Below are 27,710 nucleotides of genomic sequence, written 5' to 3' on the forward strand. Positions count from 1 at the left end.
CCTACTCTGGCTTCGCCTTTTAACGCAAAACTTCCGAAGCTGACCCCTCGCATCCAGCGCAGCCTTGCTTGTCTCCGTGCCTGTGGCTGTTCCCAGTTTCCTGTTTCTTTCGGGTGGATGTACACCTGAAAAGCCGCCGCGATCCGAGCCTTTCGACTCAGCTGCGCGAGACACACCGCAGTGTGACGTCTCCTGGTCGCTGATTTGGCCAAGTTTCCCCTCTTTTTTCTTTTCGTAACTGTCCGGTTTGCCTTTCGAGTGCCTTTTCAATTATGTCGGACCGTTCGTGCCTTCTTTCGCGTCATCGTTCGCCTGTTCGATGCGCCTCCGGACTGTCTGCCACGCGGGTCTTTGCCCCTTGTCTTCATCGCAGCGTCTCCTTTGCGACTTGTGCGTCTTTGCTGCAGCCAGCCGACCGAAGCTGGAGTCACCTCGCTGTTCCCTTCTCTTTTCAACGCCGCTTTTTCCGTTTCTGAGGAAAACAGCTGTCGGCAGGTCGACGGAGAGCGACTTCCCTATTTCTGCCTTGCCGGTCGCTCCACCTGGTTCCTCCCGCGGCAACCTTCGTCCCCGCTGCCGCGTCCCGCTGTCTTCCCTTTCCTGTTCGGTTACCCCCCCTCTTTGTTCTTTTTCTTTCTTCGTTCCTTTCCAGTCTCTCTCTCCTCCCCCTCCTCTCCTGCGACTCGTTGACGATGCCCTGTGGACCTTCCCGAGGCGGTTTGTGAGGCGTGTCGGACGCGTGGAGCCGCGATGACGCTCCCCGACGAGGACGAAAACATTCTCTTCTCGGAGGTTGCAGATTTTTCCCTTTTCTCCCTTCCAGGAAGACGAAGCGCCGCCAATCGCAGCGACGCAGCGGCGCCCCCGAGCATCTCAGACCTCCTCGGCGTCAAAGATGTGCACGACGACGAGGAGGTCGGCTCTGCAATCTGGGAAGCCTACGACCGCCTCTTCTCGAAAGTCTCCAACGCAGTCTGTTCCTCCTCTGGCTCATCTGTCTCCTCTTCTTCCTCATCTTGCTCTTCTGCCTCTTGCGTCGCGTCGCCTGGGGGCTCGCCCGTTCGCGCTGCGTTTGTGCACATCTTTTGCTCTCGTGAGAATGTCTGCGACGGCTTCCGCGTTCTGTACTCCTTCGCCTTCGAGGCAGAGACCGGGGAGAGAAGTCACGAGGCGTCGCAGGTGGTCGCGGCCCTCGCTCTTTGCCTTCTTCGCTGCCCGGCATGCGTCGTGGCCTATGTGTGTGGGTGTCGCCAGTTCCTCCTTGCGCTCGGGAGAAGCCGGGGAGGGAGCCAAGAGGAGGCGCGGCTGAACAGCCAGGCGACGGCCGCGAGCGCAGACGACCTGACAGACGTCGAAGACTCTGAGGAGGCGAGGAGTTTCTGCGCGAGGCTCCAGCAGAAACTTCTGGCTTGGGACCTGCTGCGTCTCCTGCCGGTCCTCGCCGCTGATCGCGACTGCAGAGACGAGGAGAACCGACAGGAGGACGCGGCAGAACAGACGAGTGTGGAGGCAGGGACGAGAGCCAGTAGACGTGAGACTCCACCAGACATCCACGCACGAGCTGCAGCCCCTGCGACGACCGACGGAGGGGAGAACAGGGAAATACACATGGAGATTCCGCTGCCGAGGCAGATGGCGACAGACACCCGAGACGTCACCCGTTTCAGCCTCTGGACAACCAGTGAAGAGACAGAAGAAGAGAAAGGACCGTTTCTCGACGAGGAGGAAAGACTCGCTGTCTGCCGCCATACGCCTTCTCTCTCTGCTGGCATCCCGTCGACAGAGGATGCATGCCGACAGGAATTCCGCACAACACACCTGCAGGGGCTGCTGGAACGCCTTTCTCAGAAACGGTTTTTTTCCAACTCTTCGGATCCCGGGCGACTTGTCTCTGCTACCTGTTATCCTCCTGTGCCTTCAACACCCTCACCCGCCGCGTCAAGCTCTCCTCGTTCGTCTTGTCTTTCTGCACCTCTCGCCTCCACGTCTCCCCTTGCCTCTTCTTCGTGTTCCTCTTCTGAGTCGTCTTCGTCCACTTCTTCCTCTTACTTCGCATCTTCTTCGTCTTGTTTTTCTCTTCGTTACTCGACTGTCTGTGCACTCTTGGAAGTGCTCCTGGACAGCGCTCGACTGTTGTACGTGGATTTCCCCTTGTCTCTCGATTCGCTCCAGGAAGATTTGAGGGACTTCGGTTCTTCGCTTCCGGCTCTGCTTCTACCTCTTCTGCGCCAAAGGGCTCTCTGTCTGTCCCCTGCAGAAGGACGTGAGACTGGAGCTTGTGCATTTGGAGCAGACGCGTCTTCTTTTTCTTCTCCTCCTCCTCCCTCTTCTCCTTCTGCTTCTCTTCCCTCTTCTGCGTCTGCTTCGCCTGGAATTCGGGAGGGGGAGGAAGGAACTCTGGAAGGGGAGAACTCGTGGAAAGAACGGGCATGGAGAGGAAACGATGGAGAGACAAACTCGAAGGGAGACAGAAGGAACAAAGGCAACGCAGAGACGCGACGACAACAGAGTGAAAGAATGTGGCTGCGACTGAGCAGCGCGGACTTATGGTCGCTGTGTGGGATGACACCCGAGATACGCGAGCGGCTGTCCGTCCACCGGAGAACTTTGCGGAGCCTTGTCACGAGTCATCCTTCTCTTCTCGCCGTTGCTTGGTCGTCCCCGGAGGAGCTCTCGTCTACTCGGTTCAACGAGCTTTGGCAGGCGTCTCTTTCAGCTTCGGGACTCGCGTCCTCGGCCGCTCTGCCGCCGTCGACTCTGCTTCTGCCTCTCCTCCCTTCTCCCATCTTCTGCATCGGGATTCTTTTGCATGCGCTCCTGCTGCATCCCTTCGAAGTTGCTCCTCTTCTTCTCTCTTTCCAAACCCACGCACTCCCTGCCCTCCGCCTCGCTGCTTGCGCCGCTCTCCACATAGCAGCTGTCCAAAAGCCTGGTCTTCTTCTACAGCCTTCTTCTCCGTCTTCCTCTTCCTCTTCTTCGTCTTCCTCTTCGTCTTCGTCTTCCTCTTCCTCTTCTTCCTCTTCTCTGTCTTCCTCTCCATCTCCATTCGCTTCCGGAGAGCGTTCGGGTCTAGTTGGCGCGTCCGATGACGAAGTCCTGTGTTTGGGAGAAGAGCGAGGGGGGACCTGTTGGGCGGAGGCGAGTGCAGCTTCAGCCCCCGAAAGCGGCGACAGAGTGCTGGAACTGTCGCCGGTGGCTACGCCGATGTCTGCTCTCCTCAGCGTGACGCAAGTGTGGTGCACGCTTCTGCATATTCTCTCCCTGCGGGCGACTCAATGGATGGAGGACTTGGACGTTTGCTACCAGCAAAGCCGGAGTGACGGGGAGAAGACAGAGCGCGAGAGGGAGGTCGAAGAGAACGTCTCCAGCTCTCTGCACCAGCTTGTTCTCATTCTCCGTGCATTCCACTCTCTCTTTGTCGTCGTTCTCTCCTCTCCTGCAGCCCTTTCCGAGCCTGCCAGCAAAGTGGGGGAGGAACTCGTCCAGTTCGCGACGCACGGTCTACCACGGTATTCTCCTCGGGTGTCTCCCCATCCCTCTTGCTCATCCTCGGTGCCGTGGACTCCTAACAATTCTTCGTTCTCCTCCTCGTTTCCTCCCCTGGACTCTGCACGCGACTGCGAGCCGTCTTCTTCTTCTCTCGTGTGTCGAGGGAAAGCAGCGAAGCGTCTAGGATGGGAGCGTCGCCGGCGCGAACATCTGGGTCGCGCCGAGCTCGGCAGAGAAAAGGACGTCTCTCAGTTCCCTGCCCTTGGATCCGTGGCGGCTGCGATCGAGGAGGAACTGAGTGCCTGCGCGTCTCACGAGAAGAAGCGGGCGGTCCTCCGCGCCGCGGAGAAAAACGAGCGCGGGTGTCTAGACAGCGCCGCGTCTCCGGTTTCTTGCTCAGCCGCGAGAGACACCAGTCTGGCCCGGTTTCTGGCTCTTCGTGACCAAGAAGAACGCGCTGCTCTACAGAGAGAGGGCCTCTTCTTGCTGCTGCCGTTCCCGCCAGATGGTGAGACGCAAGAGAAGAAGCGAGCAGAAAAAGGCGAAGGGTTTTCTCGCGTCGTCCTGCTTCTCGACGGACAGTCGGCAACGCTCGCTCTTGGGGGCCTTCCAAGAATTCTTGAAAAGCTTGCGACGGGGCTCCTCGACTTGTGGTGTCTCCTCCAGCGTCGCCCCTCTCTGTCAGAACGTCGGGTGTCGCGAGTCCGCGCTGACCTTCGCGGTTCCCAGGGAGAAGAAGCCAGCTCTGGAGAGGAAGAAATTGCTTTCAAAGCAGAAGATGCTGTCCCTAGAGGAGTAACTCCAGCTGAAAAAGAAAGTGCCGCTCCAGGAAAAGAAGCTGTCGCTAAAGGAGAAGGAAGAGATGGAGATGAACCTTTTTCCAGAGGGGACAGCGACATCGGAACCCAGAGAGAGGCGAGTGCGGCAGACGCGTGGCTGTTGCCTCGAGAGGCGTCAGTGGTTCTCAGTTTCAACTTGTGTTGCGCGGACGTGCATGACATGGAACTCCTCGTCCTGAAAGCGTTGCTTTTTGCGCTTTCCCTGCTGAGGAAATGCGTTCTCTGTTTTCACGGACCTTCTCGCCTCTCCTCGCGGCTCTTCTCCCACCCACAGGCTCCGCTCGCGAGTCGGAAACCACCCACAGAGCGGCTGGCCCTGGTGTTACATGCAGTGGCTAGCCAAGCCCAGAGACGCCGAGTCTCTCTCGCCCGCGCTCGCTCGCTCGCAGAGACTCGAGAGACACGTCGGCAGTCGAGGCTCTCTGAAACCCAAGACCGGAAGACACTCGCCCCGCAAACCTTTGCACGGCAACGGCCGGCGACAGACGTTCGAGGCGAGTTCTCGTCTGCAGACGCAGAGGCGTCCGGGCGCCGTGGAGATGTGAAGACAGAGAGAAAAGAAGAAGGGGAGGGAGCAGAACGGTCAAAGGAAGGAGCAGAGAATGAAAGAGAAATGGTTTTGAAAGGGATGATGTGGGCGTGCGATCTGCTGGAGCGCATGAGTAGGAGTATCGCCAAATCCCTACCGAGACTCGAGGAAAGAGACGAGAAAACGGGAGATCCGAAAGGGCCAGACAGCCGAAAAGAAGAGCAACTCGAGGAGAACGGTCGAGCCCGGAGCGAGGAGACGACAGAGGTTGAAAGTTGGCGTGAAGAGGACGTAGTCGCGCGTCTGATGGATGAAATTCTCGGCGGACCTCCTGTTGATCTCGAAGGTCAAAGCCATCTGGAAGCGTCGAGTTGTTCTTCTTCATCTTTCCGGGGCGATGCTCCGCTTCTCGCTTCACCTCCAGCTGCGGCGACTTCCAGAGGGCGCGCTCCCTCAGATGTGTCTGCGCCGCATATGGCCAGGCCGCGGCGCTCGGCCCGCGCTGAGTTCGAAGCAGACGAGGGTGGCGAGAGTTCCTCTTTCGCTCGTCCCACTGAGGAGCCTGAAGTCGTTCTCGTCTCGGATTCGGATGAAGAGCCGCAGAGCCTCCTCTCGCCTTCGACCTCCGTGCCGAGTCCGCGCAAGCACTCCGCATTTGTGAGAGACGTTTTTCTGTCGAAGCCTGAAGAGCTCGCCATGCGCGGAAGCGAAAGCGAGAGAGAAGGAGGAAGCGTGGACGGGTTCGACGGGGGCCTCCGAGGAGACACAGAAGCTCGCCGAAGAGATAGAACGGACACTGCATGCGCTTGGAGTCCCTCAGGTTCCGATAAAGATCCGCAGGGCGGCAGTCTGGAGCGACAGAGAATGCGCGACAGATCACACGAAAAAACTGGCTCGGATTCCTTTTCCCTGCGGAACTACGGAGACCGTCGACCGCCCGACGTGGAGCTGATTTTGAGCGACGATGAAGATGGAGAAGAAGAAAGAAAAGAAGAAGGAGAAAAGAGGAGACAGCCGCGTTTGCAGGACTGTAGAGGGAGAACGCATGGCCAAAGATGGAGAGAGGACGAGCAAGAGAGCGAACGACAAGCTGGTTTCGAGTGGACATGCTTAGAGAGCGAGGAAAGCGGAGGAGAGGCGCAGCTCAGGGAAGCCGGAGTCAAGAGGCAGAACCAAAGAGAGAGACCGCGTCCTCCACATGCTCAGACGAAGCGACAACGGACGTCGGAGAATTCGTCGGAAATTCTAGCCTTTTCTGGCTCTTCTCCGAGTCGCCGGTCTTCTCTCGCCTCTACTTCTTCCTCCAGATCCAGCTCGAAGTCTTCACCGTGCCGAGAAATTCTCAGCATAGGCCAGTCGTCTTCCACCTGCTCCTCCGGTGTCTCTGCTCATCCTTCCCCTTCTTCTTCTCCGTGTCTCTCCCCTTCTGCCGCTTCATCTCGCTCTTCCTCGTCTTCGTCTTCTTCACGGTTCCGTGCTCCTTCTTCTTCCTCTTCTTCTTCGGCTTCCTCTTTTTCTCCCTCTCCTTCCTCTCTCTCGGTTTTCTCTCCTCCTTGTTCTTCTGTGTCTCGGGCTCCTGGGAGCGCCGACCTTTCGGCTTTGTGGGCAGACGCAGAGGCCGCGCAAGGCCTGCAGCTGACGGTGTGCGCGGCGCGCGACGCTGTGGAGCAGATGCAGTGTCGCCAGGAGGCAGGCGTACAGGCGAAGCAAGCGCGGAGGGGAGGGAGCCGTCCTCGACGAAGCGAAGTCTCTCTCCGCTCGGTTTTCACCGTTCCAGAGTCACCCGTTGACTGGCGCGCGGAAACTGGTCCACCAGCGGTTGCTGGAGCTGAAGGTGACGCAGTGAGGGAAGGCAAGAGAGACAAGATTTCTTCCAAGTTTGAACGCGACACAGACGCCTCAAATGCCAAGGAAAGGTCTGCCGCGTCCCTGGATCCGACTCTCCGTTCCTCACCTCTACAGAGAACTCCAGGCCTTCCGCTACAGACCTCAAGACACCCCGATACCTCCCGCTCTTCTCCGAGTCTCCTGCAAAACATGCCTGCTCGTCGCCACTCTCCTCCTTCTTCCGCTTCGTCTCCTCTTGTTCCTTCTCCTCTGTGTGTTGCGTCTTCTTTTCGACCTGCTTCGGTGGTTGCGGCTGCGCATGCACAGGTGACAGAGACCCGTCGGCGCGCTCAGCGGCTCCTCCAGGCTCGACTGGACGGGGGGTTCGCTCTGCGGGGAGGATCCTTGAGAGGCGCGAGTCTCGCGGGATTGCTTTCTTCCCGTTGGGAGAAGAGCGTGCATGCGAGGTCGAGCGCCGCTTCCTTGTCTGCCTTGAATCAGAAGTCAAAGCTACGAGCAGTCGCAGAGAAAATCGGGTTCCAAGGCCCCGTGGTGCGTCGGCCGCGGCCCGAAGGTCGGAGAGGAGGCGTGGAGACGACGAGCAACGTCGAGGGAGAAAGGAGGGCAGAGGCGATGCGAGGAGAAGAAAAGGCGACTGCGGAGTCACGGAGAGCGGAACAAATTCGACGCATGCGGAGAGAACTCGAGAAAAAGCCTTTGAGAGACAAAGATGCCGGACCTCCAGAAGCGACAAAGAGACATGTGCTCCTCGCCCCCAGTGCCAGTAAGACACCCGGCGCTAGTAGCGGACGGCGGGAGAGACGGCGATTTGAGTCGGGAGTCTCAAGAGCGGGCAAACAAGGTCGAGCGCAAGTTGCGGAGTGGACGAAGGAGCGTACAGTGCCGGCAGTGGTGAAGTTTCTCTCTGACAGTTTGTGTTTGTGCAGAGGAGTGCCTTATCTGCTTCTGTCTTTCTCAAGGTGGAGCTTGTTTTCGCATGGAGGGCCGAAATGCAGCGAGAAGACTGCTGTGGAGTTGTTCTCCTGCGGGTGTATGCGGCATCGCACATCCTGATGGGCCGTTGATTCGCGTTTCTACTTTTATGCGTCTGACGCGCAGTCACAGACACACGGAGGTTGACGCATGCGCGCGCATCCAAGACAAAGCGACAGATGCGTAGATATGTAGACACCCGTTCTACCTGTGTTTCGCATGAACTCGTCCATGTGCAGGTGGGTGCGCCTCCACTCATTTCTGTACAGACATCCTTCTGCTTATAAACATGGCTTTGCTTGTTTCGACGTTTGTCTGATGCCGCTAGGTGGCGGGCCGCACAGGCAAAGGAGCAAGAGACCTGCGTGGATGTCTGTAGAAGAATGGGAGAAGGAGAAACTGCGAGCGTGGACTGAACAAGAAGTTTGTGACGCGCGACAGAGGAAAGAACAGCGAGAGAAGAATGAAGAGCGGGAGCAGAAGGAACAGAAACAACGCATGCGGCAGCAACAAACCGAGCAACGAGAAAGACAGAAAGAGCAGGAAGAGACAAAACGGAAGATGGCCCTCGAACGAGCACGAATCGTTGTCGAGGCAGAGGCGGGCGTTGACCAGTTTCTCTGGAGACTTTTGCATGTCGATATCCATGGCTTAGCGAGAGGCGACGAAGGCCCGTGGCAAGAGAATGAAGAGGAAATTCACTCGCTTTCTCCACATTCTTTATCTCCCGCTTCCCTCCCATCATCATCTTCCTTTTCTTCTTCTTCCTCTTCCTCCTCTTCTTCCTCTTCCTCTTCCTCCTCTTCCTCTTCTTCCTCATCCTCTTCCTCCTCGTCTTCCTCCTCTTCCTCTTCCTCCTCTTCTTCCTCTTCCTCTTCTTCCTCTTCCTCTTCTTCCACCTCCTCTTCTTCCACCTCTTCTTCCTCCTCTTCTTCTTCCTCCTCGTCTTCCTCTTCTTCTTCCTCTTCTTCCTCTTCCGCTTCCTTTTCGCCTTCTCCTGCCGGTGGGGGAGAGCAGAGACGACGAGGAGCAGAAGACACTGCAAGTGACGCGAGCGTCTCTTGTCCTGAAACGTCGCGCATGCAGAAGCTGTCTGCGTCTCTGTCGCGGCGAGGGGAGAGGAAACGCTCGTCAATCAGGGGAAAGTACTCTCTGGAAATCCTAGCTGCAAGAGTCCATGCTCAGCGACGGCTTCCGATTTGCTACCGAAGCCTCGAAGAGTATAAGAGGTGAGTATCAACTCGTCTTCTTCGGAGAATCGTCCATTTCAGGACATGTATAAATTAGATCCCTTCAGCTGAAACGAAGGGGGTTCTTTCACCGATATAGACTTGTGCAGTGTCCAGAAGGCAGAGGGGACTGTGGAGCTGACTGTGCCCAGGCTGTTGATGAAAGTGATAAGAGAAATCCACGTCGTTCGCCTAGCAAGACGTACAGAAGAGACTTCAGGAGGCGTTGCCGGTTCATGCATGCGTCTGCAGGGAGCTCCGAGTTGATCCAGTGTGATTTGTAGGCATGTGCTTGTTCCCCTTGTGGCAAGCTGTCTCTCTGCGAATTAATTAAGCAGACGTAGATGCAACGAATCCAATACTTAAGTAGGGTGACGACGCTGTATCGACGCGAAAGAGATGGCTAGTATCTCCGAAGGTATCTCTTTACTATGGAAGACCCGTGTCGATCGAGATTTCTTTCTTCTCGCCTCCTTTTCGCAAAGAGAACTCTTCTCTATGAGTCTCTGCTTCTCTTTCGGGGACTCCAGGGGCGTTGCGTTGACGCGTCCTTCCTGCATGCCCTGGAGATCCTTCACTTCACACTTGGAAACTGGAAGTCGCGACACAGCCTTTTTTCCGGGGGCGTCTAGACCGCGGAACGTTCAGAGTAGAAGTTGTGAGTTCGTGAAAGTCTGGCCTTCCAATAAAGGCTTTCTCGGAGTGAGTTGGCTACACGAAAATCTTCGTTGTTTGTATCTCATACCCGGCGTCCTCTTCAGTAAACCCGAGACGCGGTTCCGTTTTCAGCATCATCTCGTTTTTCTCTCTTCTCCTATTGAAATCCGAAATTTCCTCCCTCATCTGAGTCCGTTTTCACTTCCTCACTCCGCGCGCTCGCTCTCTGTCACCTGACTCGTGCTGCCGGTCTGGTGCATGCAGCCTGTTGGCGCCGCTGCTCTTCCTGGAGTTGATTTTCCAGCTGAAGCATGCGTTTCGCGAGCAGATCCTCGAGCCTCGCCTCTGCGTCTTGGAAGAAGTTCGAAAAGGGAAGCAGTGGACGTGGAGCCGCCTTTCGATGTCCCGAGTGTACCCCCAGCTCTCTGCGTTCGCCAGAACGTTCGCAAAGAGAAGTTCCTCTTCGTGGAGGCCTCGCGAACCTCCTTCCTCGACTTCCAGCTCTGCTGCAGAGAGCCTTCCGTTCACAGGAAGAGACCGCGGAGACAGAGGGGTCGACCCAGAGCCGTCGAGTCGTACCCCGCCCTGTCTCGTTACTACAGAGCGAGACGCGACAGACCGCTTCTTCCCGCCCTTCAGCATGCACGAGCTCCTGCTGCTTCTCCCCGTGGGGTCGGCTTATAGTCGGATGTTCGACGCCGGGAGGCGCGGACGGGGAGAAGGCGAGGGCGGAGAAGAGCAGACAACGCTCGAACTTGCGGAGCAAATCATGAGACGCTTCGCCGGCAGAAGTTTCGCTGAGGTGGCCCGAGAGCCGATTCAGTCTTTGTTTCTTTTAGGTGAGTCGAAATCGAAAATGGGCAAAGGGAAGAAGTCAGGGGATGTGCGAGGAGCACAGGAGAATTTGGATCTGGTAAACGAAGACCTTCCAGATCTGAACGAGTTGTCCGACTGGTGAGGCATTCTCCTTTAAAGGCATTCAAAGAATGCGTGCTTGAAGAAAAGGCACCTTTGCCCGGGAACTTCGCGCGTCTGTCGCATACAGCCGCGTATCAACTTAGACGCTCGGATGGAGGCTCAGAGACGAGGACGAGAGAAACTGCCAGTGGAGGCAACAAGAGAAAGGAAAAATCGAGAGAGAAAGAGGGAATAAGAGGAGGGAACGAGGAAAGGGAAGTCTCAAGTGTCTCGTGAAAAAGGTCCACATCAGTTGGGAGAAACAGAGGAAAGAACAAGCACGTATATACATACATATATATACATATATATAATTATATATATATATATATATATATATATATGTATATATAATTATATATATATATATATGTATATATAATTATATATATATTCAGTTATGTGGACATATACAGATGTACCCAACACATATACACATACATATGGAGACATTTATGTATACATATAAATATGTGTTTCGTGATGTATATATGTATGTATGTTTATTCAGATATGTGTGTGTGTGAGAAATGAAACAGGGAGTTCGGTACGCCCCATGTGTGGAGTTTATGCTTTGATTTTCCTCAGTTGCTGAGGCTTTGCTTTCCACCTCTCTCACTGCAGTGGGTTTCCTTTTCTGTCGGTTTTTTCCAGGCTTGGTGGAAAGGGTCGACGACAGCGTCTCCAGTGTTTCGGACTTTACTGCAAGAGGCAAGGGGTCTGAGACAGGCGACACTGCAGATCGAAGTGCCGTAGAGAAGAGTGGAGGCGGACAGTTTATTCTACGTCTTCCTCACCTCGTCTCTGGGGACCTGTCGCAGCCCAGTGCGCTGTCTAGACACCAGATGCACCGCGTAAGTAGGAGAAGGCGAAGAAAAATAGTGGAGTCGCTTTGTAGCTTCGTCTCCTGAGTCGGACGATAGACATATCGGACTCTCCATGCTCTTTGCAGATTCGGCAGATGCACATAAGGGGAGCTTTTCGCACTGACGAAGAAAGGGTCCTCAAAAACGGACAGCTCTTGCGATGTCGGCTTCGTAGCCAGAGAAAAGTTTAGAGAGACTAACAGGGCGATGGGCGCCCCGCTGGAGCGAGACAGGGTGTACAAACAGCCCACCAGGGCCGCAACCCAAGCTTTCGGAGCATCCGTTGCCCATTCAACGATAAACCTTCCTGGAAGCTCAGTCAACGACTTAATGAAGGAGTTTTAGTCTGTATTGCAGCGGCATCGGAGACATACTCCAGAGTTCAACTTTTGACTTTCTCTCTCCTCCTTTTAAGCCTGAGCATCTTCACATACTTGACGTCGTTTCTTGACACTTGAGTCGCCTTCATTGCGGCCTGTCGAATGAGCTGTTCCAATGTATTCATAGCAGAACTAACGCCGAGACGGACCTGAGGGTTCGCGTCTGCATATGTTAGTGCGGGGAATTCGCGTCGCATGCAGGAGTGAGTTTTAGCAAGTTTTCCTGAGGTTCTGTCCACTTTTCCTTCCCTTCTGCAGATGCCTCTCGAGCAAGTCGCCGTGAACACTTCCTGGATAGCTGTCTCTCTGACGCAGCTGACGACCGCGGTGAGGGAAATCCAGACGGTTTTTCTGAGTCAGTTGTCTCCACACTTCCCCTTTCTCTTGAACCCGCTGTCTCTCCACTTGTCTCCCTCTGACCCCACCCTTTCTGCTTCATCCTCCTCGTCCTCTCCCCTACCTCCTTCTCTTCCTTCTTCTGCTTCTCTTGCTTCGAGAAGGTCGGCGCGAGAGGCTGCGCTCGCTGGGGCTTGGTTCAAGCAGGCGGTGGACAGAGAACTGAGTAGAGGCGTGTTGAATGCTTCGCAGGTGAGGCGCGAAAATCTGTTTTGTTGTGAGAAGCGGCTTCAGGTGCCGTCACTGAGGTCTGGTGGGCGGGTCTGGTTCAAGGGAGGTTTTCTCGCTCGACGGACCTGTTCGACGTGCAGTTCTGCTTTGGTTTAGGCAGTGTACTTCCACCCATTCCGAGGCTGCTGCTTGCCAGTCCTGAGTTTGCGAATCGCAGACTCGACCGCTTGCTCATCTCCCCCAGCTGTCGCGTCTTCAAGGCCGTTGCTTCGTGGGCATCCCCTTCCTCCTCTATGTGTGTCTCTGCTTACTGTCACGAACACTGGGGCTTTCTATATTAACGCTGCGACACAGGAGATCCAGCTGCATGGCAGGCAAACGTTGCGCTGAATACGCTTCAGTGTTAACTCAGTACAGACTTAAAGAGCGGACCCGACGCAGCGTCGCTTCGAAAGTCTCCCTGCATGCGCTTTCATCAGAAACACATTTTCCTCGATGAAGCCCTAGAGACAGAAAGAGGTGGAGTCTCTGCATATCCGCGAAAACTCTTCCACTCCCGTGCGTCTCTCTGCCGTGCCACTTATCATCTTCTCTAGTATATATATATATAGATAGATAGATAGATATACATATATAGATATACATATATATATATATATATATATATATACATATTATATATACATATATATATATATATATATGCATTTACACGAGTGCCTACATGCGCAGAGTACACGTCAGTGTCGATTCAGCCGAGTCCTCGCTGTCTTGTTCTGCTGGACGGCGCGGCTTTCTCTCTTCACACGACTGGTCGAGTTTGGGTCTTCACCGCGTTGCATCTTGGAGTCTCTGGATGCAGGCGGAGGCGATCCGTGATGTGTTGACGACGGAGACGAAGCTGGGTCTGATTCAAGGACCTCCGGGAACGGGGAAGACGCAGGCGATTTGCTCGCTGCTCGCGATCCTTTACAGCCGACTCCGCGACCAGCAGCGCCTTCGAGATAAGGAACAAAGTGTCGAGTCCGTTGTGCCTCGTTTCCTGGATTCGCCTAGTGCTTCGCTTGCCTCGCGGAGGCAACACGAGGCAGGGCGATCGTTTGCAGACCAGCCGACGCCCGCATGCAGCGGGTTGAAAAAGAAAATTCTCGTTTGCGCTCCCTCGAATGCCGCCGTCGACGAGCTCGCTGAGAGACTGATGACGCGCGGACTGGCACACCCCATGACAGGCGAGGTATTCAGACCCGCGTGTCTCCGGATCGGTGAGCAAGAATTCTAGATTTCGCGCCTCTGCAAGTCTTCTCTGTTTGCAGGGGTCGTGTGATGCTTGCTTGATTTCGCCTCAGAAGTCTCTTTCTAGGACTCAGACAGTTGCGCCAGCCGGGTGGACCAGCAGCCGACGCACAGAGACAGGAGCAGAAAACAGAAGAGCTGGGGAAGGAAGCAGATCCTCACGCCGAGCAGCCGTTGTAGAGTCCGCTGCTCTTTGTCAGACAGCCGGAATGAGTGTGTTGGAGAAAACGACTTTTGCTCTCGTGTACAAGACTCGCACAAGTAGATTCATCTCGACGCGGTGACGAATCAAAAACGCATTTCCTTTGGGGGGTTTTTCTGCAACGCCATTCACTTCGTCGCTTCGGCCAACGCCGGAGTAAGCAGGCAAACACCTTGGGTAGACCACTGACGCGAGGAAGGCACACGCGACGCATGCAGAGGAAACGGCAGACTTCCGTCTGCGGTGAACACAAAACAGTAGCGAGGAAGTGAGGAGCAAGACTGTTTGCGCAGCTGCTTTGAACCTCGGCTTTCTTGGCTAGCTGTGTTTTATTCACACGCGGTGGTCAGCTGGATCTGGTGCTGCTGCATGTGTCATCTTGACTCTCGTCTGCTGAGGCACTCGAACTTTTTCCCGGCACCTTCCAGATGTAAAGAAGACGGCCACCGCGTCGAGCACCCTCTCGCCTGTACTCGCCGGCAGAGACTCAGTGAATCGCTTCTCTGCGCGGCTTTTCTCAGGGAATTTAGATCGCGTTCGCGAGTCGGTTTTGCCCATCACTCTGGACGCCCAGGTGAAACGTCTGCGCGGGAGGTACGAATGTCAGATGGAAGCCGCGTTCCAGGTGTCGCTGCAGGAGTTGCGCGAGAAGAAGAAGTCTCTCGTTCAGCAGCATCAGTGCGTCCGCGTTCTTCTCTCTCGCGGCCCTGCTCTGGACGGGGCTCGACTGAACTCGCCCGACGGCGTCGACGATCTGGTGGCCGCGATGCTCTCCTCCACCTCGTCTTTTGCCGCGTCTTTTTCAGGCGAAGAAGGCAAGAAGACCCTCCGCGAGTTGCTCCCCGCTCTTGCGTGTCTTAGCCGCTTCGACCTGAAGGATCTGAGAGCGACGCTCGACGCGCAACTCGAGGATGTGAATTCGCGTCTTTCCTGTCTCTTCGAAGCCCGAAGACAAGATCGCTTGGCTCTGTCGCCTGCCTGTCGACATCAAGTCGTTCTCAACTCGGACATCATCTTCGCGACGCTCTCGGCTAGCGCCCACGAACTGCTCTGTCCGTACACCCTGGCGACGCAGGCCGCTGCGGGTCTCGCTCACGCGTCTTCGAGGGGGGGCGCAGCCGCTTTGGCGTCTCTTTCGCCTTCACTTCCAGGACTTTCAACCCCTCAGGAGCAGAAAGCGAGCTTTCTGCAGGCGCAATTTTTCGCCGCGAGACCTGCCTTCTCCTACGCGTATCTCGTGGTTGACGAAGCGGGACAGGCGAGCGAATTGTCGTGTCTCATTCCTCTGCGACTGGCGCCGGAGAGATGCATCTTGGTGGGGGATCCGCAGCAGCTGCCGTCGACAGTCTTCTCCTCGTTAGCCGAGAAACGCGGACTGGGCCGCAGCCTCCTCGAGCGTCTCGCGCTCTGTGCAGCGGAAGACAACAAACGGAGAGAAGGCCGACGCGGGTCCACAGACTCTCGAGAGGGGGAGAAGAAGAACAGGGGAGAAGAGAAGACGAAGACGGGGGTGGAAGAGGGAGAGTTGGAGGAGAAGGGAGAAGAGAGGGAGAATGCGGAGCGAGAAGGGAGAGGCCAGACGAGGAAGGACGGGGGATCCAAGTCGAGAGAAGAAGGACTAGAAGGTCCATTAGGAGATGAAGAAGAACGGAAGCGCCTCAAGTCAGGGGTCTCCCTTGCCCTGGGAACTACGAACCTAAGTCGCACCAGTCGAAACCTCAAAGTGAATCTCTTGACAACCCAGTACAGAATGAGGGAAGAAATTGCTCGTTTTCCGGTAAGACCAACAGCAGGCGATGCCGACTGGGGTGCAGGCGCCCTTCCGCGTTTCCTCGACTTCTTGTTTCGATGTTTTAGAGCGAAACCAGCCTTGCTTGCGTACAATTGTGGGATGGAATCCTTGAAAGGCCTCTTGGTAGAAGGAAGATCAGCACACATGCCACCTTTGCTCCACGAGGTTTCAGCTCCATGCTATCTGTCTTCTCGCTCTTTCTATTTCGTTCGCTCGAGGCCTCGAATTCCAGCTCGTTTCCTGCTTCTTCACTTTGTTTTCTCTTTCGAGCACGTTTTCAAGCGGCACCCGGAAAACGAATCCACAGCTTTCAGAAATTTCAACACCGTGTGATACGCGCTGGGGGGAATTATCTTGGATTCAGACACGCGATTTGTGAAGGAAAGTTCCGGTTTTCGGGTGTCTCTCTTGTTCACAGTCCGAGGCGTTTTACGACGGTCGCTTGGAGACAAGTCCGTCGGTCTTGTTGCGGCCGCGGCTGCCGTGCTTTCGACTCCACTGGCTCTTCGCACCTCTCAAGTTTTTTCGTGTGCCGAGCGTCGAAGATCGAGGAAATGCGAGGTCTTCTTCTCTCGCCAACTACGAGGAGGCGCGTTTCGTCATCGGTCTTCTCCGAATACTGTATATCCACTTTTGTGACGGACCGCACTCAACGTCCTCGTCTGAACGTGAGAAACGTAATCTTGGCTGCTCCTCAGGGTCTTCCTTGCCTCTTCATTCTTCCGCTTCTTCTCCAGGTTCTTCGTCGACCTCCACTTCTACCTCTTCTTCAAAGGCTTCTGCTACATCTTCATCTAAGTCTTCATCATCTTGTGCTGCATCTGCTTCTCGCTCCTCTGTTTCTTCTTCTCCGGTCAGACAGAAGCTTTGCGATGTGGGGGTGGTTACGCCCTACCGTCAGCAGGTGTCTCTTCTTCAGCAGTTGATTGCAGAAGATCCTGTTTTGAGCTTGGCGCGCGAGCGACCTGAAATCAACACTGTCGACGCCTTCCAGGGACGAGAAAAATCGATTATCATCATCTCTTTCGTCAGAGCGTCCGGAGCTGCAGCTCTTGCTGCTCAAGCCGTCGACTCTCGCGACGCTCGTGGCAGAAGCGAGAAAGGCAGAAGCCAAAGAGAGACAGGAAACGACGCAGGGACAGAGCTAACGAAGCAGAGAGGGAATGAGAAGGGATCAGAGATAGGAAAGCGTAGAGGAGACGAAGCTGGGAAAGAGGCAGAAGAGCGAGGAAGAGGTGTGATGAAAGCATCCCTGCCACCAAGAGTTTCAGTGGAAGCGCGAAATGCCGCTGTCGCGCGTGCTGCGTCCCCCACATTATCCGACCCGCAAGAAGGTGGATTGAGCGACTGTTCTGACCCGGCGTCTTCGCCGCCTTCTGCTTGTGCAACGGCTTTCTCGACTCTCGGATTTGTGGCCGATTTTCGACGGCTGAACGTCGCCTTGACGCGAGCGCGAGACGCTCTGTGGATCGTTGGGGATGACGAGACGCTCGAGACACATTCGACGTTTCGGCGTTTCCTCGCCTACGTCCGCAGTCTTCCAGGAGACGCGTATGTCGATCTTCTGAATCCGCCGAAACCGCTGAGACGCCTAATGGACCGTCGAGGGCGAGAGAGCGCCGCAAAGTGCCGGCGTCTAGACACCCCGCGCGCATGCGTCGGAGGCAGGGGCGCAGGGAAGCTGTCGAGAGAGGAGGAAGGACTGCTTTTCGAGTTTTTCGGCGCGGTTGAAGAAGACTTCAGATGCAGCAGATCCACGGCGGAGAACGACGATGGGGAGAGACGCCTGCCACGAGGTGGTAGAGAGCACGCGACTGTTCTTCAGGCCTCAAGGGAAAGGGCACAGCTGTCTGCAGAGACAAGAGGAACAAGAGCTGAGGGCGCAGATCTGCGAATGGAGGAGCAGCTGCGAGACGAAAAGAAGAGAAAAACCAGTGGTGATGCCGTGCGGCGGGTCCGACCTCCACACCCCTCAAGAAGGTGATGCATTCAAGGATTTTTCGCCGTGTTTATCTTGGCAAGTGCATGCTCGCAAAGACATGTGAGTAGAAAGGATCGGATTCTTGCTGGCCTGGCACCTGTTTAGGAACTGGGTGGATGCTCTTCACGCCATCGTGAAAGTCTGGGTGTACCGGATCCAATTTTGTGTGTGTTTCTGCGTGAGTTTTCGGTGTGTCTGGACACCTGTGTAAGGGAAGTTTATGCGGTTGACGGGAGATGGACATGTGTGCATAGCGAGAGAGGTGCATGCATAGAGGGAGATGGAGTGTGGAGAGAGGGTCTCCGGCCTCGGCGGGCACGATGACAGATCGTGGTACGACAAGGGAATCAGGGCGCACAGTGACTGCGGAGATGTCCACTTCGTCTCCCGAGTTGTTGGCAAAAAGAAGACAGTCGAGAGCGGCAGAGAAGAGTGAAGAGAAGGCGTCTGAGTATTAACGAAAGACTGGAGTTCCTACAGCTTCAGCGTTGTCCGCGCCCATCTTCAAGCTCTGTTGTGTTTATTTGGAAACCCCCACACGTCAGTGCCTCAGAATGAGTTTACGATGCGTGGATCTCCACCCTTTCAACTGAGAATCATCGGGATAGGCGTGAATCCTGGTAGGTTGGGAATAGGCAAATGCACTTGGGTGTTCGTCGGGACGAGCGACCTAACGAAACGAACGACGCAAACGAAGACAGCGCTCTTTCTTGACGGGTTGTAACACTCGAAAAACAGAAGAACAATAAAATGAGAAACGCATATGGCGGCACAACACTCTTGGAATCCGTACCACTTCGGTGTTGAGACAGACACATCTTCAATTATCAGTATCACCTTTCCCACTCAGCTGCAAGTTGCACAAGACGGTGCACACACACAGAATTGCCTGATTTTCGATCCGGACAAGACTTTCACAAGACACTGAGTGTTCGTCGAGTCCTCGAGTGGCCTCTTCGTGTTTCTGACGGGACAAGGCTTTGTTCGGCGTAACGCACGGACGCCGTCTTGCTTCTCGCTTGCGCTCCGTTTGTTGGCTACGCAGCATGGTGTCAAAGATGAAAAGAGGGGGTTCCGAAACGATCGAGAGGAGAATGAGAGGCATCCAGGTGAAGAAAGCTTTCCCACATTCTTTCTTCTGTCCAAAACGGAACGTGTTCGACAAGCGACGCCTGTGTCATTGTGGTCCATCTTTTTTGTCAAGACGAGAAATACTCACCCACTGGATCGGTTTCCTCTACGAGTGCTGGATTCCCAAGCGGCGCTTCGTTGCGCTAGGGGATCTCTCAGGCGGAAGAGGAAAAACGAAGGCACTTTTCTTCCATGACTGTCCTGAGAGATTCTTCTGCTTGCAGTAGAATGATGTAACCGCAACTGAGGTGAGAAAAAACAAATCTCCAGGCCTAGTGCTGTTCCGACCACATGCCCTTTTCGTTGTGTCCCCTCAAAAGGGATGGTGACAGAGGGCGTCAGGCGTTTCTGTCGTCTTGAAAGTTTTTGGGAAGGTAATTGACTACGGAGCAGCAAACTGAAAATGACGTCTTCGGGCGCTCCTCTTCTCTCCACGTTCCACGACTAGGTAGACTACACGCTACTCCTGCTTCTTCCATTGATCCCACTACAGAAAAATACGGCGAACGCTTAAATGACTCAGCTGATGATGGACAGGCAGTAAGCTGAGTCTACCAGGGATTTGTCTCGCTGCCACATGCCTCTTCCGGCGATGAAGACAGAACGCGGGACTTGGGGGTTTAGGGTAGACGGCGGCGACCTCTGTTAGCACTTGAGTCGCGCCTGACTGATTCGCTGTAGTAGTTGTTTTGAAGACTTGGAGAAATATCTAGTTACTCCCCGAGACTCTCTCGCGCGGCAAACGTGGCGACGACCACGCCGTCGAGGAGCCCTACCCCGCTAGACAAAGGAACTGACAGACCTTGTCCATGAGGGCCCGAAAATTCACATGACACATCAAGACTTCCGGAACGCTGACTGGAGCAACGCAGAAAACTATCAAGCTCAGTGATTGCCAAATTGTGTTTTAGACGTCTGGGTCCGCCTCTGCGATCTTGCCAACTCATCTGGGCTGGGGTGTAACGAGAGTCGCACGTGTCGCTTGCCAGCTCTGCACTTGTACACAATATGTGACGGAGCCAGAGGCAGGTGAACCGAATACGTTTTTCTGCGTGAACAGGGAGGACAGTGGGATTTTAGTATCCTACCGGTATTCACGTTTGCTTGGATGCTGTAGTCAATAACACCGTTGGCTTATTTGCTGTACAGCACCACTCCACTGCACCGCTTACGACAGCTGGCCATATCCTTCGTAGGAAGCCGGCACTAAGGACGTAAGATCACAGATTGACCAAGTAATGTAATCCCGTAAGAGGTAGATAATATCCCTCGTCATGCCTGAAGAAGCCGCGTTGAGAACAGTCCTCACATGTTCAGCGGGGTCGAAGGCGCTATATGAGCTCCTTTACAAAACGCCTATGGGGAAAACTAGTGCTTAGAGTTCCTGTAAAACCTTTACACCACTTCCAGATGACTAGCTTCTGAGCCGATGGATAGCCCACCGCGCTCCAAAATGAATATGACAAGGACAGAGTTCACACCTTTTCCACTGGTCACTGCCAATATTACAAAGTATTGCCTTTTCAAAGGTCCAGTTGCCAGGAGGCAAACGCCAGACCGACAACAAAGCTAGGTCGTCTGTCCTTGCGGTCTACGTGCAGAGATTACCCGGTGTCGCGAGCTTGTACTGTTGTCGAGAAACAGAAGCAGTCCACTCCGCTTTCATAAAATGTAGTATCCAAAGGGTGAATAAGTCCGAGGAAGGAGACAAAGCGTTAAAGGCTTCGTTCTGTCCTATTCACGCATCGCATTTCTTGGTGAAAGCTGTGCCTGTCGACTGCCCTATGTAACCCTACAGCTGGCCTCCTGCCCCGGAGTCTCGAACTATGTCGCCGTTGAGAAAGATCGCATTCACTATTTATCAGTCGTAGAGAGTCTGAGAGAAGTCAAAAAAATCGTTGTTTTCTGAAATTGATTCCGCCTATTTCGTAAGTAACCCACCACCATCAGACGCTGCCAACGTGTCTCAAGGCGCGCCCAAGCACAAACCTGGTCACGGGGCTTCGGAATGCCGTAGGTTCGAAAGTGTCCCAGTTCCTTGTGAAACTCGGGGTTTTCAGTAAAACTAGACAGTACAATGAAAAATGAAAGGACGGCAGTCCTCCAAAAGATGCGAACGGATTCTTCTGTGTTCAGCGTTACGGATGATACTATCGGGGCTTCCTGCTCAATTGCAGGTGGCGGGTGCGCGGGTCGGACCAGCTTTTGCGCTCGTTTCTGAACCGCATTCTTCCTAGTGGCATCGCCTTTTGAAAAGATCGTAAAAGCGAGTCAAAACAGACGCCGCGGCTACCCTGGCAATTGCTTCTTCTCCATTGGGTTTCCCAGAGTGGCGCATCTACAATTGACAGCGTTGCGGCTTCGCGAAACCGGTGCTTGTTCTTTTGTGTCTGTGTCTTGTCGATTCGCGTGCATGCTATTACAGCGCTCTTAGCTGGACGTTGCGAACGACGGATTTAACCCTCAATACGAATCGTCGTGAATAAAGTACCATCGTTTTTTCCAGGGGTAGCGGTGTGTCAGAGAGTTCTAGGAAACGAGAATCTTCTCAGCGTGAGCTGCGAACTGGTATCCTCGCGGCTTGGCTCCGATTGAGCAGTTCAATTTCCTTCGTAAAGGCTCCCTCACCGCAAGAATAATCGGCAGGAATCTCTTTCTTTGATGATTTACCGTAAATTTCTTTTGTAAATCTGCCGTGCTTCACCGTCTCCTGACTCAACACTTCGGCGTAGTTTCTTTGCCGCTGCATATGGCGGCGGACCGCTTAGCTTTTTTCTGTTAACCCGTCTATCTGTTTCACTCGTTCGTCACAACTCGTTCCCGTGTGCTTGCCCTCTTAAATCTGTATCTCGCTTTCTTACTTACTGGCCAGAACCGTCGCGGAACGCGACTGTAGCACCGTGGTCTCGGTACGATGACCTAGTCGGAGTCCCGGCAGCCGCAGCACTTGAGTCCGCTTTTGCTTTTCGTAACAAAGAAATGCCGGGCTGAACCCCAACGATTTGTTCAGAGTGAGCAGCAGCTCCGGTATCTGGATAACTGTCATAGACCGCGGGACAAAGCACATGGTAAACACTAATGGCGGATCGACCCGGTGCGGGTTGCCGTCTGATCGTTTGTGCCGTGTGCCATTCCACTCCTTTCTAGGCGCGCAGGCTGTATTCAGGTAGTTTTTCCGTGTGAGTCTCCTTTGCAGACTTATTGTCGAAACCGTTGCGTTGGACTTTCACGACGGGAGCTCGACCCGTCTCTTCCGGGTACCCTTGAGTTTTTCCCTCACTCTCGCTGCGTGCAGCTTCGAGTTTTCATCGAACGCACGTTTTTCCGCGGAACCGCGAGGCCGCGGCATTCATCGCTTCGCGAGCAGGCCTCTTTCCCCGATGGAGTCGGCCGGTGGCTCGTCAGAGGTTGCTCGTTTCATACCGACGCCGCTCGGACATGAGAAATGCCTGTGAAGAAACAGGCGAATCCAGGGCCCCCGCCGCTCGGCGCGGGGGCGGCGGTGTCGAAGCTGTCGATGATGACTCCTTGGGATACGGATTCGTCAGAAGAGCGGTCGACCGTGAGACCCCAGCCCGCGGCTTCGCGTGAACTTCCTGCGAGTTCCAAAGACGCAGGTCCAAAGCCTAAGGGTCCTCCGCCGGTTCCACCTCCGCTCCCAGTTCCTCTCCCGTCGAAAGATGCCCTAGCTCCTGAGCCTTCGCCGCTTGCCGAGAGGGCGGCCTCCCGTGCCATGAACGCCGTGATCGACCCCGGCTTGGACGACGCACCTGTGGAGTCGAAGAAGTCGTCTGCGATCCGGAAACTCGTGAGTGGAGTTGCTCGTCTCGGTTCTAAGGTCTCTTCGCAGACCTCCGCGTCGATGCCGGTCGCCGGACAGCCAGAGAAGCAAAGTCCCAGCACGAAGGCCATTCCGAAGGACAACCTGAAGAACGTGAGTTCGAGCCTGTCGGGGAGCAAGCTGTCGGCCATCGACGAGGGTTCCGCGGTTTCTCTGGGCGACGTTCCCGTCAACGCTGGAGAGGGCTCTGGCGCGGGACCTGCCGCTCGGCCGCCTGCGAAAGAGCCGGCGTTGGCGTCGAAAGCCTCGCTCAAACAAACTGCGCCAAAGACGTCCCAGGCACCGAAGGCGAAGAAGCCGCCTCAGCCTCCTCCAGGCCCCGAAGTCCTGACTCCAGGGTCAGGCGGCAGCGACGCAGCGAAGGCGAGGATCTTGGCTGCTGCGCTGGCTGAGCTCGGGCCGGTCTCGGCAGAAAGGTCGAAAGCCAGCAGCCGCTCTGTCGGTTCGAACTCCACAGGGCGCACCGCGAACGCGGCGGAGAAAGCGGCGATGCGCAGCGAAATGCGGTCCGCTCCCGCCAAGTCTTCGCTCTTCAACTTCGACAAAGACGAGGGCGAGAAGATGGAGAAGATGCTGCAGCTCGCGGAGAAGGCGGTCGCGGCGAAGAAGAGCAAGGAGAAGGGCGACTCGGACGAGAAGCGCGGAAAGGCCGAACGGGACTGGCTGAAAAAGCTAGAAAAGGAGAAAGACAAGCTCGCGAGGGAGCTGTCGGACGCGAGACGGTCGGCAGAGGTCGAGAGGAACGAGATGCGTAGAGAAATCGCGGCTCGCGAGAACTCCCTCAATATGGAGAGCGCTGCGCGACTCCGCGAAATCCAGAAACGAGTCAGCAACATCGAAGCCTACTACCGATCTAAGTTAGAAGCCCAGGTCGAGGAGAAGAGAGCGGCGAACCAAGCGCGCGAGAGACTCGAACGGGAAGTCGCAAGCCTGCGGGAGCAGCACAAACGCGACATCGCTGAAACCAGCCGAGTTCGCGAACGTGAGGCCGCGAAAAGCGAACATAAACTCCAGTCAATGACCGAGACGATTCAGTCGCTGACCACTTCGGTAGCGCAACTCCAGGAAATCAGCGACGTGTCGCGGTCGGCGCTCCAGGCCATGGAGGAGAGGAACAAGCTGGCCGCCGCAAAGATTGAAATCATGAGCAAGAAGGAGGCGGACCGCGAAAAAGAAATGCGCAAACTCATGCCCACTCGGGAAGCGAAGCGCCTGGCCTTTCGGGCGCTGCAGAAGGGACGCGCCGTAGAAATGATTTTTCACATCCTCGCGCATGCGAACAACGCCGTCCTCGACAAGGCCTGGGCCCTCGCCAAGATGACAGAAGTCCTCGGGGGAAGCTCTTCGAGTCTCGTCTACGGCAGAGGTCGAGATCCAGTCGAGGACCGCCTCATGCAATTCAGAAAGGAACAAATGTTCCTAATGACTGAAAACGAACGACTCATGAACGAGGTGCGTGGCGGGCCGGTTCTCTGGAGACCGCCTGAACGGTTCGAGGAACTCTGGACAGATCGCTGCCGGCCAAAGCGCAAATCAGGGCGTCGCTGCACGACGGTCTCGACACGAAAAGAAAAGTCGAAGGCCTCCTCACACACACACACATATATATATATATGTATATATATGTCTGGTACATGTGTAAAGTCTGTATATACCATATACACTCTATATATATTTATACATCATATGTTTGTGTTTCGGTCCCGCGTCTTGTGTTCAGCAGTTCCGCGTTGCCTTTCAGCGATGAGCGTTAATGCACCAAAAGGGGCGTTTTCTTTACCCGACCTGCACAGTGGAGACTTTTACTTGTTTAAAAAACTACTCATTTGGATGTAAAACGGGTTGTGATGGTCCGTGAGCGATGCTGCGGCATCGCGATCGAGCGAAGCACTGGAAACTGGTGACAAACTCTTTCACAGTGTCCACCGGAATTACTACTTCTCTTTTGCGTTCCGTGTGCATTTCAGGTTTCTCGGCTGCAAGAGGTTGTCGCAAAAAACAAAGGCATCTCCCTAGTAAGATGGATCCCGCCAACCGCGGGTCCCAGGAAAGAACGCGTTCCGCATGCTCAGACGTTCGAGACAGTTCCTCAGCTCCGCGATTTTGCCCCGACAACTCCGGTGCCCTCACCCTTTGCAGCGTAGGGTTGTTTGTTTGTGATTGTTCTTTCTTCTTTCGACAATTGGTGCAGGCAGCGGATGCGCAAGAACAATCAAGGTTGCTCGAACAGATCGTCGGCGAGCCGAACCGCCGAGTGTCAGCGACACGCTGGCTCTTCTCCGTCGTCCAGAATGTGTTGCAGCGGCGGCTGTTTCTTGGTTTCACTGCGTAAGCAATGAAGGCTCAGTTTCTCCAAAGAACGATCTCGGCAGCGGTAGTGTGACAGACGCAGACTCTCCGATAGTGGATCGTCCATTAGTGGCCAAGTTGAAAGTCGGCGTCTCTCCTCCGCTAGACACATGACTAACGCGCGAAGTACCGCTCAAGGCCAGGTCCGCCTGGTTGAGTTGTGCTGACGCCCGTTCGGAATCCAGAGGTTTCATCGGCACACCGCATGCAGTTCTTCGACGGAGTTCACTTGTTCAACTCCTAACACAGACGGGATTTCTTTCTGGGGCGAAGACTAGCGGTGGACCCAACCAGTCATCTGCATTTGTGCTATCAGCTAGTGCGCGGAGAAACCAGACCGCTTGGAGTTGAGGGGAAGCGGGGGTTGGACTGGGGACCAACGCATCTGCGCATTCAGAATCTCAGCACACAGAACGCATTCATCCTGGAATGTGGATGTATCGGCATTCGTTCGCTCCTCTGGTTTCATCCAAAGTGCACCTGAAACAAATATCACGTTGCGGAGCTGGAGGGTGCGCGCGGGGTCCGCAGTCTTCGCATTTCGTCCACTGTTGTAGTGTCGGCGCCATCATCTGACTCGGGGAACTCATATGGGTGCACACTCGAGTTGGCGGTTCACGCCACAGTTTTAGTCGGGAGGTGACAGTGATTCGTTTGCTTCTATGGTTCGTTTTCTCCTTCAAATGCAAAGAAGTGCATTTGCGCTCTCTCTGGATGCGGCAGGCTCAAGGACGTGATGGCCGAAGACAAACGCGACGACGCCGTCCGATCACTGCAAGATCGATTCAACGAAATGCGTGTCACCGCCTACCAAGACATGATGAGGAAGATGGCGATGACGAGATTGTTATGCATTATCAAGTGCGTGGTTTGGCTGTCTTGGCTTTCTTACGTGTTCAATTGTGTTCCGCACCCTCATTTCCGGTCACAAGAGCCAAGCATCTCTGACGACAACCTAATGTTGTCGGATCTCGAACACCCACGCTCTGCACAAGAATCCGATGCCCCGATCACGGCTGCAGTGTTATCAGTGTAACCCAATTAGCCGCCGTCCGTGAGTCAAAAAAGAACCGCGTTCATGCTGGTCGCAGCGATATCTGCTGTCGTTTTGCAGGAATCTTTGGACTAAAGCGGCATTCCGGTTCTTCCTTCCTTTGTTGACGAATGCGGCGGTCAGACGAGGTGAGAAGAAACTCGACATCTTTTGGCAAAGCGCGCTGAAGATGATTTCTGCGTCAGTGTACGAGCGAAGCCAACACCTGTGTGGATTTTCAACACAGAAGATGTTTTCTTCTGTCGCCCAGCACATCGCGCGTTTGTTTTCTGAGGTGGTTGACTCACAAGGTATAAGAGAGACGTGCCATCCGCCGTCGTCAGAATTCTCATCCCGCGACTTCTACCGCGGTGACCAGAGGTCGCACGTCCTGGGAGGGGAAGCGGTCTAGGATCATCGTAGGGAGCGGGTTTCACGAGCAGGAGTAACGACACATGCGCTGAAGGTTTGCTCTTGTTGGAACTATAGCTTTTTATACGACCTCTTGTGTGAGCCAGAAAGTATTTGAAAGTCGACTCATTTGTGACCAGATGTCAATGCCGCTCTCCTCTTTTTTTGCAGCGACGCAACAAGATGAGAGGCAGTTTCTACAGAACGGCCCAGGCGGAGTTTTTGCCGTTGATGGCTCTTCTTTTCGAGTGGCTTCAGGAGAGCTGCAAAGGGTTCCCCTGTTTCAAGGATCCAAGACTGCGGCAGGCCAGTTCCTACCTCCACCTACGTACAAAGACCAGTCGTTTCTCCCCACAAATGCGCCGGTTGCAATACAGCCGCACTACTACGGGCAGCTACCATCGGTGCAGAGGAAAAGAGCACAAAACATGTTTATTCCCGTTCGAGAGAGCCCTCCCTTACCGACGGGATATCTCGGGCAGGCAGGCTACATGGATGGGCAGATGACAGTGGGTGTGCCCCTTAGTGACGTTAAAGGGTCGCATGCCCCGCCGTTCCCTACCCCGCTCGGCACTCGCCTTGACGCGGTGGCTAAGAACATCCCACCGGATCCGTATTCATCGGAGCCTGCACGTGAAAAGGTCGACGAGGTAGCAGGAACGTTCAGGATGCGCACAGCGCAACAGGGTGTCCAGAAGAGACTCTGGGCTGATCAAGACACAAAGGGGAGTCCTGGAAGAGTTGGCAGAGCCGTGAGCCGATTAGTCAGCTGATGTCAGTTTTGCAGTGCCTCGACGGCTTCCCCACACTGATCAGGTGCCGCGAGAGTGACTGCTGAGCCGCTGGTGGCCATTTTGACAGGTCGATGCTTTCTAGTCACACCGTAGGAACCCGGCAGAGACCGAACGCATCTGTGAGGCGTTCGATTGCTAGTCTGGGAGCAGCGTGAACTGGCGTATTCCTGAAGCGAAGCAATAGAAAGAATGCAGCACTGCGGGGGCGTCACTTCTTGGTGTGCCGCTCGTGGGGCGAACTTGTAGCGATGAACAGAAATGTTGCGTCTGCTCCGGTTGCGTTTGCGAGCTGATGAAGAGGCAGTTTTGGTCTCCTTGATTCTGGCATTCCAGTGTGGAACACGAAACTGAGGTATTTCGGGAAGCTGTCCTTCACTGGTGGAATGCAGGAGATGCTCTCACTTTTGAAAGCTTCCTGCCGATACTCGTTTGATGGTTCAAGGATTAAGAGATGCGCCAGTGGCTCCAGGCAAAAGCTACCGTGGTGAAACTCCGTAGTCGGTTAGAGCATGGACTATTGGAGCACTGCATGTTACATGCGTAACAAACA

At 54.9% G+C, this 27,710-nt stretch overlaps 2 protein-coding genes across 2 annotated transcripts; both read left to right on the plus strand.

Annotated features, from left to right (window-relative positions):
• Positions 1-750: 750 nt before the first annotated feature.
• TGME49_231815 (hypothetical protein) lies at positions 751-17,772 on the plus strand (the record flags this gene model as incomplete). The annotated part of the gene is made up of 8 exons (XM_018780304.1): positions 751-7,468; positions 8,006-8,906; positions 9,828-10,402; positions 11,175-11,374; positions 12,025-12,354; positions 13,196-13,595; positions 14,350-15,605; positions 16,039-17,772. The coding sequence occupies 8 exons, from the start codon at positions 751-753 to the stop codon at positions 17,602-17,604; spliced, it is 11,946 nt and encodes a 3,981-aa protein (XP_018636838.1). The 3' UTR covers positions 17,605-17,772.
• Positions 17,773-22,177: 4,405 nt separating this feature from the next.
• On the plus strand, positions 22,178-27,139 carry TGME49_231840 (hypothetical protein; the record flags this gene model as incomplete). The annotated part of the gene is made up of 6 exons (XM_002368014.1): positions 22,178-24,025; positions 24,541-24,588; positions 24,765-24,901; positions 25,646-25,783; positions 26,037-26,104; positions 26,538-27,139. 6 exons carry the CDS (start codon positions 22,178-22,180, stop codon positions 27,137-27,139), a joined length of 2,841 nt encoding a protein of 946 aa, XP_002368055.1.
• Positions 27,140-27,710: the final 571 nt, after the last annotated feature.

This window comes from Toxoplasma gondii, chromosome VIII (genome assembly GCF_000006565.2).
Source record: "Toxoplasma gondii ME49 chromosome VIII, whole genome shotgun sequence".
NCBI lineage: Eukaryota > Apicomplexa > Conoidasida > Eucoccidiorida > Sarcocystidae > Toxoplasma > Toxoplasma gondii.